The sequence below is a fragment of the Lutra lutra genome, chromosome 3, assembly GCF_902655055.1.
Source record: "Lutra lutra chromosome 3, mLutLut1.2, whole genome shotgun sequence".
Lineage (NCBI taxonomy): Eukaryota > Metazoa > Chordata > Mammalia > Carnivora > Mustelidae > Lutra > Lutra lutra.
In genome coordinates this window covers 13,580,645-13,595,236 of record NC_062280.1, presented here as the reverse complement: position 1 = coordinate 13,595,236, position 14,592 = coordinate 13,580,645, and the positions used below count along the sequence as shown (strand labels likewise).

Sequence of the window (14,592 nt, the reverse complement as noted above, 5' to 3'; positions counted from 1 at the left end):
TTGCCAACTTTTAAAAATATTTTGCCAGGAAATTTTTTATGCTCATTCCTCATCTATTTGTAAAGCACACTGAATATGCTGCTTAAGGTAGTTACTCACCTAACTAACAAATGCACTACCCTGAACTCATGAAGGTGTGGTGTGACCTCTTTGAGTATTAAAACTCACACTTTTCCTCAGAATTTGTCTACCACTTATAGATAGTTGTATGTGCTCACTTTCTTATTTGTTAGAGAAAATTGTTAAATTCTAATATTTACTTCCACTACTCTAGGGGATAATCCCTGGGCCCTGCTTTGAGTGTCCTTGTTTCAGGCAGACAGAACCACAGAGGATGAAAAAGAGTCATTGCTCCTGAGTTAGGCGGGGAAAAGAAGATTTTAAAAATATCATTTAGAGTTAATAATTCCAGGTACTTTTAGTTTGCAGAATGAATGGGGAGATCTGAACAATCAAATAAGTTATTCTTGTTCCCATGTAGGAAATCTGGGTTGGATAAAGAAAAAGTAAAGATAAAAGTCTCTTTTTCAGCCATCGTTTATCTGGTAGAGAAACCATAATTTTTTTTTCACCCCTCTGTGTTCAACAACAGACTGAATTTCTCAAGGGCAAGAACACTTCAGGGTGGAACCAGTACAGTGCCCAGCATACAGCTGTGCCGGCACATAGTAAATGTTCATTAAAGTCAGTGAGGTTTCTTTTAGGACTAAGGAAGTAGGAATATACTGGAAAAGCTAAGCGTGTAGGCTAGTGGGTTTCCAAATAAAACTGGAATGGAGGAGAGTAGGTACAAAAGGTCATTGGGGGAAGAAGTGCAGAACAATGTAAGAGAATATATAGACTTTTAATTAAAAGACGTGCCATGAGGTACTTTTATTCGGAGTGGGGCCAAAAGTGACAGAGATGAAAGGCATAGTGGAATTAACTGAAGTAAAAATTCTCTGCAGGTTCAGGAGAAATTCTAGGTGGTATAAGTAGGCCTTATGAGACCGGCCTTTAGAACTCTTGTTCAGGATTCTAACAGAATTTTGGCAAAGAGTTGTTTTGCTCATGCTGCCGCTGAAGAAAACTCTGCTCAGGTAAGGAAAGTAAAGTAAAAAGGTAGTGACCTGAGGGTGGGGCTGGTATTTTTGCCACATAGCTAAGGATAAATCAAGCACGAGTGTTCCAAAAGATTTTCCCCCAATTATTTTGTATTTGTTAAAATGCACATTCAAAGTAGACTTCATGATAAGGTTATCATAACATTAGAAAGCATGAGGGTCCACACTGAATACACATATAATATACCACAGTTGGGTGTTTTTGTGACAATACAGTAATTGTCACTCAGTCACCTTAAACTACAAATTATACAAATATATAAAAATATGTATAAGACCCATTAAGCCAATAAGATGCAGCAGCACTAGCAAAACGACCCAACATATATACAACAATTTTTTTTTCAGTAAACTAAAGTGTTTGTTATATACTTGGAAGCAAAAATTTTTAACATAATTGAGGATTCATTATATATGTCAACAATGGAACAGTTGATTCTTGCAAAGACACAAAACAACAGATTCCTGGGAATTTAATGTTTATAAGTCAGGCCATGTTGATTCAAGTTAGCAAAGGTTGGGGCTAAATATAATTCTTCTTTTCAAGCTAGATTTGCCATAGGTGTTTTCCATATTCCCCTCACCTCTCCCCTTCATTACCTTCCTTCTCCTTCTCCTTACCTTTACAATCTATACTAAAGTGTCTTGTAATTTTTAAAAGCTAACCATCATATGTAGTGACCAGAGCCCTTAAGAACAAAGTTAAAGACCAACTCACAAATATCTGTTAGTGAAGTTTCTCCGGGAGAAATGACACAACTCAAAACCAAAAGCCATTTGTCCATTGCTCCATTCCCTTTTACCTACTATTCCAAAGTATTAAATTGCAGTTCCTTCCAAGGCTAATCAACTGAACGAATATTGGAATAACTTGAGAGCAGGATCACTGCCATCAGTGGGATATAGTTTTTAGTCCATGCCAGGTTAAGATTAAAATGTGGTAATGGTGGTCATTTTTTTAAAAGATTTTTATTCATTTATTTGACAGAGATCACAAGTAGGCAGAGAGGCAGGCAGAGAGAGAGAGGAGGAAGCAGGCTCTCTGTGGAGCAGAGAGCCCGATGCGGGGCTCGATCCCAAGACCCTGGGATCATGATGGTGGTCATTTTTAGTTAGCAAGCAGAGCTCATTATTCATGGTACTATGCCCTTCTCTCCTCTCTCATGATTCCCTGAATGATTTTATATTGTTTACATTTTGTTTCTTTGCTAACTTATTAATAAACTTATTGAGGGTAGGGATGAGATTTCTACTCATACTAATATCCTACTGCTTAGAATAATACCTGTTACTTAGTGGATACTCATATTTGTTGAAATGAACTTTTATCTATTTCTTCTTTGCCTTCTAAAGTCTAACGTTAATTTATTTACATCGTAGATGCTGAGAATAACTCTTAAAGGGTCTGAAATTAAAGAACCGGAAATAACACCTGAAGTTCCAACTTTGATACCATTTGGGGATGTGGTATGTGAAACTTGCCTCCACAAACTTGTACAAGTTATTTCTTATTTTATGCGAAGACTAGTTATTATTTATTATTTGATAATCAACAAGTATATATAGAAAATGGTTCTCTCTGATAACATTTGTGAATTGTTCATTTTTTCATCAAGTCAGAAAAGCATTCTGTAATCAATGAAATTAAGGAAGACATTTTGATTCACAGGGAAAAATTGTTTCTATATAGGGGTTCCCAAAGTCTCACTACATCAGAATCATCTGGGATACATTTTAAAATCATTGATTCTCAGTCCCCACCTAAGATCTGCTAACTTGGAATCTGGGCATGGGGCCTAAGATTCAGTATAATATTTATTATGCTGGTCAGGTGACTATATTTATTGTCAGATTTTGGAGGCTTTGAGCTATGATTTAAAAATTGACCCCACATATTTCCTTCAAATCACAGGTACAAAAACAAACATACTCATGAATCAGACACATACACCCAAACACACAGGTAGGACCAACTGAGAACTAGGCTGAGAACCAGAAAAATCTGTTTTTCTTTTGGGTGCTACGGAGTATGGGACATGAGGATCTGTGTACATTGAGAACTATTAAATGTTGTGGTATTCTTTTACAGTTATCTTTCTTCCTGAGCATCATTAGAACAGTTAATGGGTATGAAGGGCGAGAGTTTCCCGTTGGCCTTCTTCTCTAGATCCTATCATATACTATACATTTTCTTGATTAAAAAATATATGATGAATTTAACACCATGATTTTGGGGGGGAAAAGTAAAACTGTATTCATGCATATGTTTTGTTTTTACAAAACAAGCACAGTGCGCATTTATCCACATAATTATATAGTGATGTATGAAGCATCACGGTCAAAGTCACTGTTTGAATCTAAAATTAGAAAAAGATTCCAAGGTTGGGGGCACCAGGTGGTGGGTATTGTAGAGGGCACGGATTGCATGGAGCACTGGGTGTGCTGCAAAAATAATGAATATTGTTATGCTGAAAAAATAAAAAAAATTAAAAAAAAAAAAAAAAAAAAAGAAAAAGATTCCAGGATGCCTGGGTGGCCCAGTCAGTTAAGCTTCTGCCTTCTGCTCAGGTCATGATCCCAGCGTCCTGGAATCGAGTCCCGCATCGGGCTCTCTGTTCAGCGGGGAGCCTGCTTCTCTATCCGCCTCTGCCTGCCGCTCTGCCTGCTTGTGTGTGCTCCCTCTCTCTCTCTCTGATTGATAAACAAACAAATAAATAAATAAAATCTTTAAAAAAAAGAAAAAGAAATCACTTGAAATCACTTTTGGCTGTAAGCTATTATGCATGCTGCTGTGTTGACAGACTGATCTCCATCACCAGTGCTCCTGAGTGCGGCACCTTCCTTCCTTCAGAGCTGATACTTTGATTTCATTCACACTTTCTGACTTCATAGTTTATATTTTCCTTAGTTGAATAACATATCGCTAGACATTAACAACCTCCTTTTAAAAGTCAGCTGGAAGTTTTTGACAGGCGTTTGGCATGTGATAGCTCCTCTCAGTGTACGATTTGTCACACGACTTTCTCTCTGAAAGTTCTGTGATTTGTTCTGAGGTATTTGGCAAGGCTTGTATGTGTGTCTGCGATGACAGCTATATGACAACCCACTGTTCCTCTTTCTGATAGAGCCCTTTTTCAGAAAACATGTGAAAAATCCTGTCTTCAAATTGGCTGCCGAAAGTGCTTTTGCGAACACCTTTCTAGTTAATTTCCTATTGTACATGCATGTTGGGGGTTGGTGACACGGTTATAGCTTTGGGCCACAGATGGGTCTCAGAGTCTGTGGCAACATTTGTCACCCATAGCCTGGGAATGGTCATCATTATCTTTTTAAGTGTTAAATATTTTTCTGTATTTGAAAAACCTTGAGAGACTCTTAACTCCAGGAAACAAACTGAGGGTTGCTGGAAGGGAGGTGGGTGGGGAGATGGAGAAACTGCGTGATGGATGTTAAGAAGGGTACATGATGGGATAAGCACTGGCTGTTAAATGCCACTGTTGAGTCACTGAACTCTACCTCTGAAACTAATGATGTGCTCACTATATGTTGGCTAATTGAGTTTAAATTAGAATATATTTGAATAGAAATTTTTCTTTTTTATTTTATATGAATCTATGATATTAAAGTATAAAGAGCTGCTGAAATATAAGGAAAGTTGGGGTAGTTGCCCAAGGCACAGAATGTTAATGTGTAACATTATGCAACATAACCTTGTAGTTATACTTCCGTGTTTTACCCTCCTCACATATAATTCCAGTTTTAAGAAATAATGATTCATGGGATCACCTATGACAGGACCATTTAAAATCCTGCCTAGATCATGTAATATGCATTACACACATTTGCATTTGAAAACTTGGAAACTTCCCTTTAACATAACATTTCGTATCAAAGTTTCTGTAAGAAGTAGACCACAGTACTTTCTTCTTAGGATTTCATCATTCACATGCCATAGTCTTTTAATTAAATACTGGATGCTAATTTCTTCTTTTTTTCTTTTTAAGATTTTATTTATTTGACAGAGAGAGAGGGAACACAAGCAGGGGGAGTGGGAGAGGGAGAAGCAGGCCTCCTGCCAAGCAGGGAGCCAGCCCAATGCGGGGCTGGATCCCAGGACCCCAACCATGACCTGAGCTGAAGGCAGACGCTTAACGACTGAGCCACCCAGGAGTTCTGGATGCTAATTTCTTTTTCTGTATTATTTTAAAACCAAATCTTTAAAATTATTTACTTACATTTAAAAATACTACTGGGCCATTTATTTTGCTTCACAGTGTTTAATATAATATTGCTGTTGTTTTTACTTGGTTTTTAAGACCAAACATGGCTAAATATATTTGGGTGATAATGCAAATCAGTATTCAAATATTCCTGTATTCATTTTTTATTTGATTTTATGCTTAAACAGGAGATATAATTTTCTTTATCATTTGGAAATACTTTGTACAAGAGAGAATGAATATTTCATAGTCTTTGGGACATTGTACTGGATGAATGATTGTTAAATGAATAGAGTGGTTTTAGGATACTGGATAAAAAAGACCATTTGAACCAAGGCATATTTTTTATTATTATATGCAGGATGCTACACTTTGTCAGTGCTCACCTACTATAAAATAACAGTGATTCAAAGAGTGATGGTTGGATTTAAGTTAATAATGCTTTTTTTTTTTTTTTGCTTTGTATTCTTATTCATTTTAGTTTTACTTTGAATAAATCCTGCCTATTTTTCTTCTGTATTTCTGTTTTCTGGTGTTTTCCTTCAAGGAGATATTTCTAATGGGAAACAATATTTATAAGAAGAGAATTAGCAAAGTGGAGCTTTTAAAAACATATAGTTTGGTATAGAATAAAATGCAAGGAAAGTTAACTTTTAAAAACTCACTGGCTGTGTTTTTACTTTGATTATTTTAGGTTGGCTGCATTGCTATTCATATAAAGAACTGCAGACATTTCTCGCCTAAGAGTATCCTTTCTTTTGATTTGAGAGTCGTACCATGATCATATACGTCTGTTTCAGTTACATATTGTTGCCTTACAGAACACTGCAAGACTTAGTGGCTTAAACCCTTCACCATTTTATTATCAATCACCATGTGTTTTCGCTAGGTGCCACTTCTCCCCATGATCACAGCAGGCTCTGCAGTCGCCCTGCAGTTCAAACAGGCTAGAATGTCGAAAATGGCTCATTTACATACCTGGTGTTTCAGGGATGATGGCTGGAAGACTGGACTTAGCTGGGAAGCTGAAATGGTTAGAACTTTCTCTCTTGCCATAGAGTCCCAAGGTCTTCTCTTTCCATCATATTTTTTTTTCTGCACTAATTTTGATCTTTTTAAAAAAATATTACATTAGAATAAAAAAAATATTTATTTTGATTACTGAAGTTTTGGACGTCCCCTTCAATTTTGGACTGTGGCCGGTGCCTCTCTTATCCTGTCCTAGTCCCAGCCCTGATCGTGTCCAGTGCATATTAAAGTAGTTACAGGACCAGACCAGATTCAAGAGCAGAGGAAAATAAACTCCATTTTTTGATGTGCAAAGTGACAGAAATTTTTCACCCATATGGTGAAAAACCTCAATCACCATATAAGTTAAAGGAAAAATATATATCTTACCAAAAAAAGGAAAAATACATATCTTAGATGATAATATTAATTATTTCTAAGTAATAATTGTGCTACCTTAAACATTGTTTGAAGGATTTATTTATCTTGATGCGTTTAAATAAACTGATTGCTTATTATCATGGCATAAAACCAGTCTCATTATGAAGATTTGGTGTTTCTTTTTTATATAAAGTGAATTGTTTTTTTAAAAGATTTTATTTATTTTTGTGAGAGAGAGAGATTGAGAGAGAAAGGACACGAGTTGGAGGTTAGGGGCAGAGGGAGAAGCAGACTCCCCACTGAGCAGGGAGCCCGATGCAGGACTCAATCCCAGGACACTGGGATCATAACATGAACCAAAGGCAAATGCTTAACCAACTGAGCCACCCAGGCGCCTCTATAAAGTAAATTATTGAAGACAATTCTACATGAAGAGATTTTTGAAGATAATTAGTTAAATCATAAAAACAAAATTGTTTTAATGCATGGAGTGCTATGAAAGATAAAAATATAGTAAACTGAAGTATATAGTGACATGAATAAGAATAGAAACTACTTGGAGGAGGTTGTGCTGAGTGAAATAAGTCAAGCAGAGAAAGTCAATTATCATATGGTTTTACTTGTGGAACATAAGCAATAACATGGAGGACATTAAGAGAAGGAAAGGAAAAGTAAAGGAGGGGAATATCGGAGTGGGAGATGAACCATGAGAGACTATGGACTCTGAGAGACAAACTGAGGGTTTTAGAGGGGAGGGGGTTGGGGAGATGAGTGGCGTTGGGTATTTAAGAAGGCACAGACTGGGGGCACCTGGGTGGCTCAGTTGGTTGAAGCCTCTGCCTTCGGCTCAGGTCATGATCCCAGGATCCTGGGATCGAGCCCCGCATCGGGCTCTCTGCTCCGCGGTCAGCCTGTTTCCTCCTCTCTCCCTGCCTGCCTCTCTGCCTACTTGTGATCTCTGTCAAATAAATAAATAAAATCTTTAAAAAAAAAAAAAGAAGGCACAGACTGCATGGAGCACTGGGTGTTATACGTAAACAATGAATCTTGGAACACTGCATCAAAAACTAAGGATGTATTGTATGGTGACTAACACAATTTAAAAAAAAAAAGAGAAAGTTCCGTGCTACACACACACACACACACAAAAGAAAACTGCTTTAAATTTTGTCTTAATGTTAAAAATAAGTGACTTTTGAATTTTTGCATTTCTATATAATTATGCTTAGAAAAGTTTTTAACTACATATTGCAAATGTTTAGTCACCTTAAAAATAACATATAGAAGGGCTCCTGGGTGGCTCAGTTGTTAAGCATATGACTCTTGATTTCGGCTCAGGTCATGATCTCAGAGTCTCACACTGGGCAGGAAGTCTGCTTAAGATTCTCTCCCTCCTCCCCTTCTACAATTACTTTCTTTCTTTATTTGATTGATTCTTAAGTTTTGCCTAAATTGTTTAATGGATTAATTTTATACTGTGTTATTGTACAATGACAACAAATTTTGTTTCCTCAATATCTGTATATTTTCCAGTCCGTTTACAACATTTCAATAATTTGTTCATTCGCATCTCTATAAACAACATTGTGAAATGTACAAAAGTATGTAGCTTGGCATCCCAAAATGGTGAAAAGTACACTACAGTTAATTTTGATGACACAAAGTACTTTTCTGTACAGGTAATGTTAAAGTTCTATTCTGGATATAAAGAATGCATTTTTATAGTTTCAAATAATCTACACTAATTATATCCTTTTCTTAGGGGTAGGAAAGAAACAAATGCAGTGCCTTTTTTGATATTTTACAGGGTTCTATTTCTGTACTATGGGATATATTGTTGTTTTTAAATAAACAACTTAGTAGAAAATGCATAATCCTGATGCTCTTCTTCCCTAAGATCTTACTGTCTGTGGTTCTGAGTGTTCATGAAACATGCATTTTTCTCTATCTTGCTCTCCTCTCCTCTGTCCTCTTCCACCCTGTCTTAGCTTAGGCTGCTATAACAAATGACCGTAGATATGGGGTGTCTTAAACAACAGACATTCATTTCTCAGCTTTCTGGAGGCTAGAAAGTTCAGGATCAGGGTGCTGGCAGACCTGGTGTCTGGTGAGAGCCTGCTTTCTGAATTCCTGCTGACCATCTCTTTGAAGAGAGCAAAGAGATCATCTTTCTTGGGTCTCTTCTTATAAGGGCACTAATCCAACTCATGAGGGCTCTACCCTCATGACCTAACTACCTCCCCAACACCACACCTACAAATAACATCACATTGGGGATTTTGGCTTCAGTGTACGAATTTTGAGGGGATGCACATGTTCAGCCCAGAGCATACCCTTTCTCTTTTTTTCATTTCCTCCTCATTTCCCTCTCTCCTTTCTTCTTACATAAAGTCTAATCGTTTTTGCATGGATAGCTTATTTAGTCTTTATAACAAACCCACCTATAATATATATATATTCTCTTATTATGACCCCCATTCTACCAATGAGGAAAGAATTTTCTTAAGGTCCTAGAACTAGTAAATGGTGGAGCTGGGAATGGAGTCAGTCCGGCTTCAGACTACTTTATTAAACTTCCTCTCACACTAGAGCTTCCAGTGCTAAGAGTCTGCGTCTCTTTATAGCTAAGCTTCTTAGAATCTTAAATGTGTCTCAGAGTTTTCTTTAAGTGAGCGACACTATTTCATGTAGCTGTAGGATTCATTGATGAGTCCAGTTGTAAGTTCTCATAGTTTTATTATATTGGTTACATTTTAATGAAATCCTAAAACATTTCCTCAGTGCTCTACATTTTTTAACCTTCATTTTTAATCTTCAAAACTTTATTTTGCTTTAGTCTTGAGTATAGAATATAGCTCTTCAAGCATAGTTTTAAAAAAAACCAACATAGCTTTGCTAAAGGCAATCTATACTATTTGTTTTACTTTGAAAATAGTTTTCCTGAGCTTGCCAGGTTTTCAAGAATATTGTGGGTATATGTCCAGTTAAATAACACTTGAAATTAATCCTGGAAAATAGTATAAATTAATAGGGTGCTTATCCTTATTAGCATAATCAAAATCTTTTCCCCTATTTTAAGAGGAGCTATTAGTTTGAGCATATTAAGAGGAGAATTTTAATGGAACTCCAAGGGAAAGTTGGGAATAATTTAGTAATAAGGAAACAAATATGAAAATGCAAAACACATTATTAACTCTAAGGGAAAATAAGAAGTGATAGAGAAAAAGAAATACAGTTGTAATTCTATTGCTAAACTCTGCAAAATAGTTACATACACACAAAACACTAAGTATTGAACTAATAAAAAAAAGTATGATCTATATATAACATATTGGAGGAAAGAAAGGAAGAGAATGTTAAAATTGTGGGGACAGGTGTTGAGAATTAATATTTTCCTTCCACAATAAGCAGTTAATTGATAGGATCTAAAACTAAAATATCACTTAATGTAAGCTTGTTACTTAGAAACCAGACAATCACTTTAGAAGCTTGAAAGGTGAAAACTAACCATTAGATGTATATATTAACAAAATCTAGTTTATGGATGTACTTATTCAGAAATTATATCTGAAACTCAGACTGAAAACGGGATAATTCTTTCCATATGCATCTTATGTCAAGGTTCCCAGGCGTCAAGATGATGAGCGGAATAATATATACTTGGAACTAATGCAATATAGAAGTACAGAAAAATATCCTCTCTTACTAGGGAGTGTTAAGGTACACCTTTATGATGTAATTCAGGTAAGTGTCAAAGTTGTTTTTTTCACCGTGGTATCACATTGTTATTATTTATCTGTATCTGATGGACTCCTTTTGGTTTATTATCTACTTTCAAACTCATATGTCTCTCTCTGGCTATATTAAAAATAAAAAAGAGTTGGCTTGGAACAGCCTAATATTTTAAAAAACTGATTGTGTGGCAATAGTACAACCTAGGAGACTACGTACGCATGTTCTGTTATGTTTTCTGGAGTGTTCCTAAACAGGACTCAAATCACAAACTCTGTCTCTTAATTGACTGCCCAGATTTCAGTTGTTTTTCTCCTTGGCTGTGCTGCTTGCCATCTGCCCTGGGCCTGTGCTGTTCAGGGGTCACCAAAAGTCGGGGGCAAGGTTTGTACAGATTTTGTCGTTCTTTCTCTCTTGCTTTCTTCTGTCTAGGGTTACTCTCTCATTTGCCAGCAGCCATACTACCCTGGACTCAAAGGAAGAGAACTGATTAGTGAACCAATTTAAACCATCTGAAGGATTTTCAGGAGTATTTGTTAGGATGCAAAAGCAAGGAGGCCTTCAAAGACTAATGGAGTTTTATCAAAGGACACAGGAGCGAGACTTCAAGGGCTCCTGTTGGCCAATTTCAGGATAATTTGAACATCAAAGACATCATTATAAATTCTGGATAAAGAAAAATCCATAAATCTTGGTGATCTTAAGAAAAAAAAGGGCAGAGGAAGAAAAATGGGATTTAAAAACTTAGAAACAGAAGAGTGTCAGTGTGGAAAGAATGATAGAATTACAGATTTACCGCTTTTGCAGTTTTTTATAGTGAATGATGATTAGTTCAATTGAGACTTATCAATGCTACTTAAAATATTCGGTAAAAGGTTATTGGGGGAACAAGATATTTTCACACCACTGTAACAGTCTACAGATTAATTTCTGCAAAGGGGAAAAGGTGCCTCTACAGTAGAAGTTTTGGTGACCACTTGAACCAAGAGCTTGAATTTAGCATAAGTAACTATAGGCAACTTAACATCACATGCTTCCTGTGGCCATACGATATGAAGTATACAGCATTACCTGTGAATTGTACTCATCAAAAATGTTCACCCCAAATCAAACCAATCAGAATCTAGATCTAATTTCTAGTTTATAGGAACTTAGGGGTAGGGAAAAAGTTAATACCATGATGGTACATGGTAAATACATAATATGGGACATACCAGCTTGGATTCTTTAAAAAGTTAAGGTCGGGGCCTCTGACTCAGGGCAACCCCTGGGTTGCTCAACCATGTAAGTGTCTGGCTTTTGATTTCGGCTCAGGTCATGATCTCAGGGTCGTGGGATTGAGCCCCAGCTTGGGCTCTGTGCTCAGTGGGGAGCCTGTTTGAGATTCTCCTTCTCCCTCTGCCCCTCTCCCTGCTTGCATGCTCACTTGCTCTCTTTAAAATAAATAAATAAAATTTTAAATTTGTTGATGGCTATTTGGATCGTTTGTTTTTTTTTTTTTTTTACTGTTATGCTTATCGTTGCTGTGAATTTTCTTGAACCTACCTTCCAGTGCATTTCTGCAAAAAGTCTTCACATTATGATAAATTGCTGAGTCTCTGTTGAACTTCTACCTCATATGGTAAAGAGCCTGTTATTTAATGGACAGAGTCATCAGGGAAAGCAACTTCGGTTATTTATGGATTTCCCCAAAAGTCTTCTGATTTTAGCTGTGGTGTGTTCAAGATACGCTGTCTGTGTGTAATATCTATCAGCGTCCTCCCGTAGGCGCTTCTACTGAAAGAACTGTGTCATTTTACTTATTAGAATTTCTCAGTTACCCTCTTTTGGTCAAAATTCTGATCCTAGAAGTACAAAGCTGATCATAAGGAGTTTGGTATGTTTTTGGTTATTTTTTGCTTTTTGTTTTGTTTTATTTTATTTTATTTATTTAGACACAGAGAGAGAGATCACAAGCAGACAGAGAGAGAGGGGGAAGCAGGCTCCCCGATGAGCAGAGAGCCCGATGCGGGGCTCATTCCCAGGACCCTGAGATCATGACTTGAGACGAAGCAGAGGCTTAACCCACTGAGCCTGAGCCACCCAGTCGTCCCAATAATAAATTTTTTGAATCTACTTTGTATCCACTCTATTTAAAGTAGCCTAATGGAGTATAAGTCCCATGGATAAATCTGGCCCACTGTAAATAGACACACGGTCTTAAAAAAAAAAAAAACAAAAAAACCCACAAACTTTTGAGATAATTGTAGATTCACATGCACTTGAAAGAAATAATACAGAGAGATCCTCTGCATTCTTTACTCAGTTTCCCTGGATGGTAACATCTTTCAAAACTAAGGTACTGTATCGCAACCAAGATACATACAGAACATGCCACCCCCACCAGGATTTCTCATGTTGTTGCCTTTTACAGCTGCATCTCCTTTCCTCCTGCCTCTGCCCCTCCTTAACCCCTGGCAATCACTAATCTGTTCTTCCTTTCTGTAATTCTCTCATTTCCAGGGTGTTACATAAAGGGAATTATGTAGTATGTAATCTTTTCATGTTTTTCTCACTCAGCATGATTTCCAAGGAAGTCATTCAGGTCATTGCGCACATCACTAGTTCATTTCTTTTTTGCTGTTGAATAGTACCACGGGGTGTGAACGTACCCCAGTTTGTTTGACCATCTGCCCATTGGAGAACATCTGGGTTTCCAGTCTGGGGCTGTTCTGACTGAAGTTGCTATGAGCATTCATGTACAAGTGTTTGTTTCTCAGATAAATTTCTGGTTTGTAAGATATTTGCATGTATAGTTATTAAAGGAAATGCCAAAGTGTTTTCCAGAGTGACTAAGCCATTGCACATCTTCCCCAGACATGACCGATCCAGTGTCCCAGCATCCTCTTTGGCATTTGGTGTTGCCACCATTCTATACTTTGGCCATTCGGATATGTTTGTAGTCAGATCTCATCGTGCTATTAATTTGTACTTCCCTAATAGCCAATAATGTTGAACATCTTTTCATGAAGGGCTCTTAATTTATTAATGATTCTACTTTTCCTGAAGTGTTTGCCTGGGGACAACACAGGCTACTGCACAGGCCATACCGCATAGGGCAGTAAAAGGTCAAGGAAAATATTATAACCTAGAATGATTCTAAACCACAAACTCATGCTCATCTGTCTTGTCTCAAAAGCTTGAGCTGTATCATTTGCTCTTTGGATCACATGCAAGAGTAGATTATATTTAATTCTAGAACTACTAGCTAGGGTAGAATTCCTTGTGCAGACTGGTCAAATGTAGTATTCAGATGAATTGGGAAGACCTGATGACTGGACCCAAAGTATAGATCGTGTTTGGAAGCATGGGAAAGCCATTTGAGTGCACAGTTATTTCATGGGTATAAATGAAGAGGACACAGTGTGTTGTTATGATTACCAATTAGTGTCAGTGACTTTCTGAATATAATTGGCCTGATTGGGGAGGATGAAGACCTTGAGATGAATTTTTAAAAATCACAATTTTTTCTTGCAAAGCTCTGTAAAAAATAATTGGTCTGTAGCTTGTGCCAAGAATCCCTTATTTCTTCTTATCCCTGAAATGTCTTGGATTTCTTTGAGGCTCTGGGAGAAACCAGAAAACACTAGCTAATTGTTAAGGCTTAGTGTCCAGTTAAAGCATATAAGTATATTGGAGTTTATAATATTCGTGTATAGATTATAACAGGAGTATGATTATTAATTTGGGGATGAACTGTAGTACTACTTGTGGTTATTGTTTTAGCTATATGATCCTTACCAAATAAGCCTAGGACTAAATGATAAATCCAACAGTTAGAAAGATTGGTAGCCACTGTTATTATTTGAGAAGGGAAAATTCAAAGGTGTAGAATATTATTAGAGTAGTGCCTCCTACAGAATCATACTTCCCTCTACCCATACCTTTGAGCAGTACAGCATCACCCCCCTGCCCTTCTTGGACTAGGCTTAGACATGTAACTTGCTTTGGGCGGAGCAAAGCCAGATCAGGACAGGTTGCCAAATAGCTCATTGCCACACACTGAAACTCACCAGAGGAGCTGATTGAAGGCAAGCCTAAAACTCAGTGGATTCAGACGAAATGCACATTCGGGATGAATATTTTAATTGGCTCCAACGAAGACTTAA

At 37.1% G+C, this 14,592-nt stretch overlaps 1 protein-coding gene across 1 annotated transcript in view; it reads left to right on the top strand.

Moving 5' to 3' along the window:
• Positions 1–14,592, top strand: part of C2CD6 (C2 calcium dependent domain containing 6) — a 150,585-nt gene that overhangs the window by 35,997 nt on the left and 99,996 nt on the right. The window contains exons 2-5 of the mRNA XM_047721328.1: positions 2,484–2,570; positions 6,018–6,069; positions 8,246–8,391; positions 10,334–10,456. Coding sequence (XP_047577284.1) covers positions 2,484–2,570; positions 6,018–6,069; positions 8,246–8,391; positions 10,334–10,456 — 408 coding nt within the window. The remainder of the gene's footprint in view (positions 1–2,483; positions 2,571–6,017; positions 6,070–8,245; positions 8,392–10,333; positions 10,457–14,592) is intronic.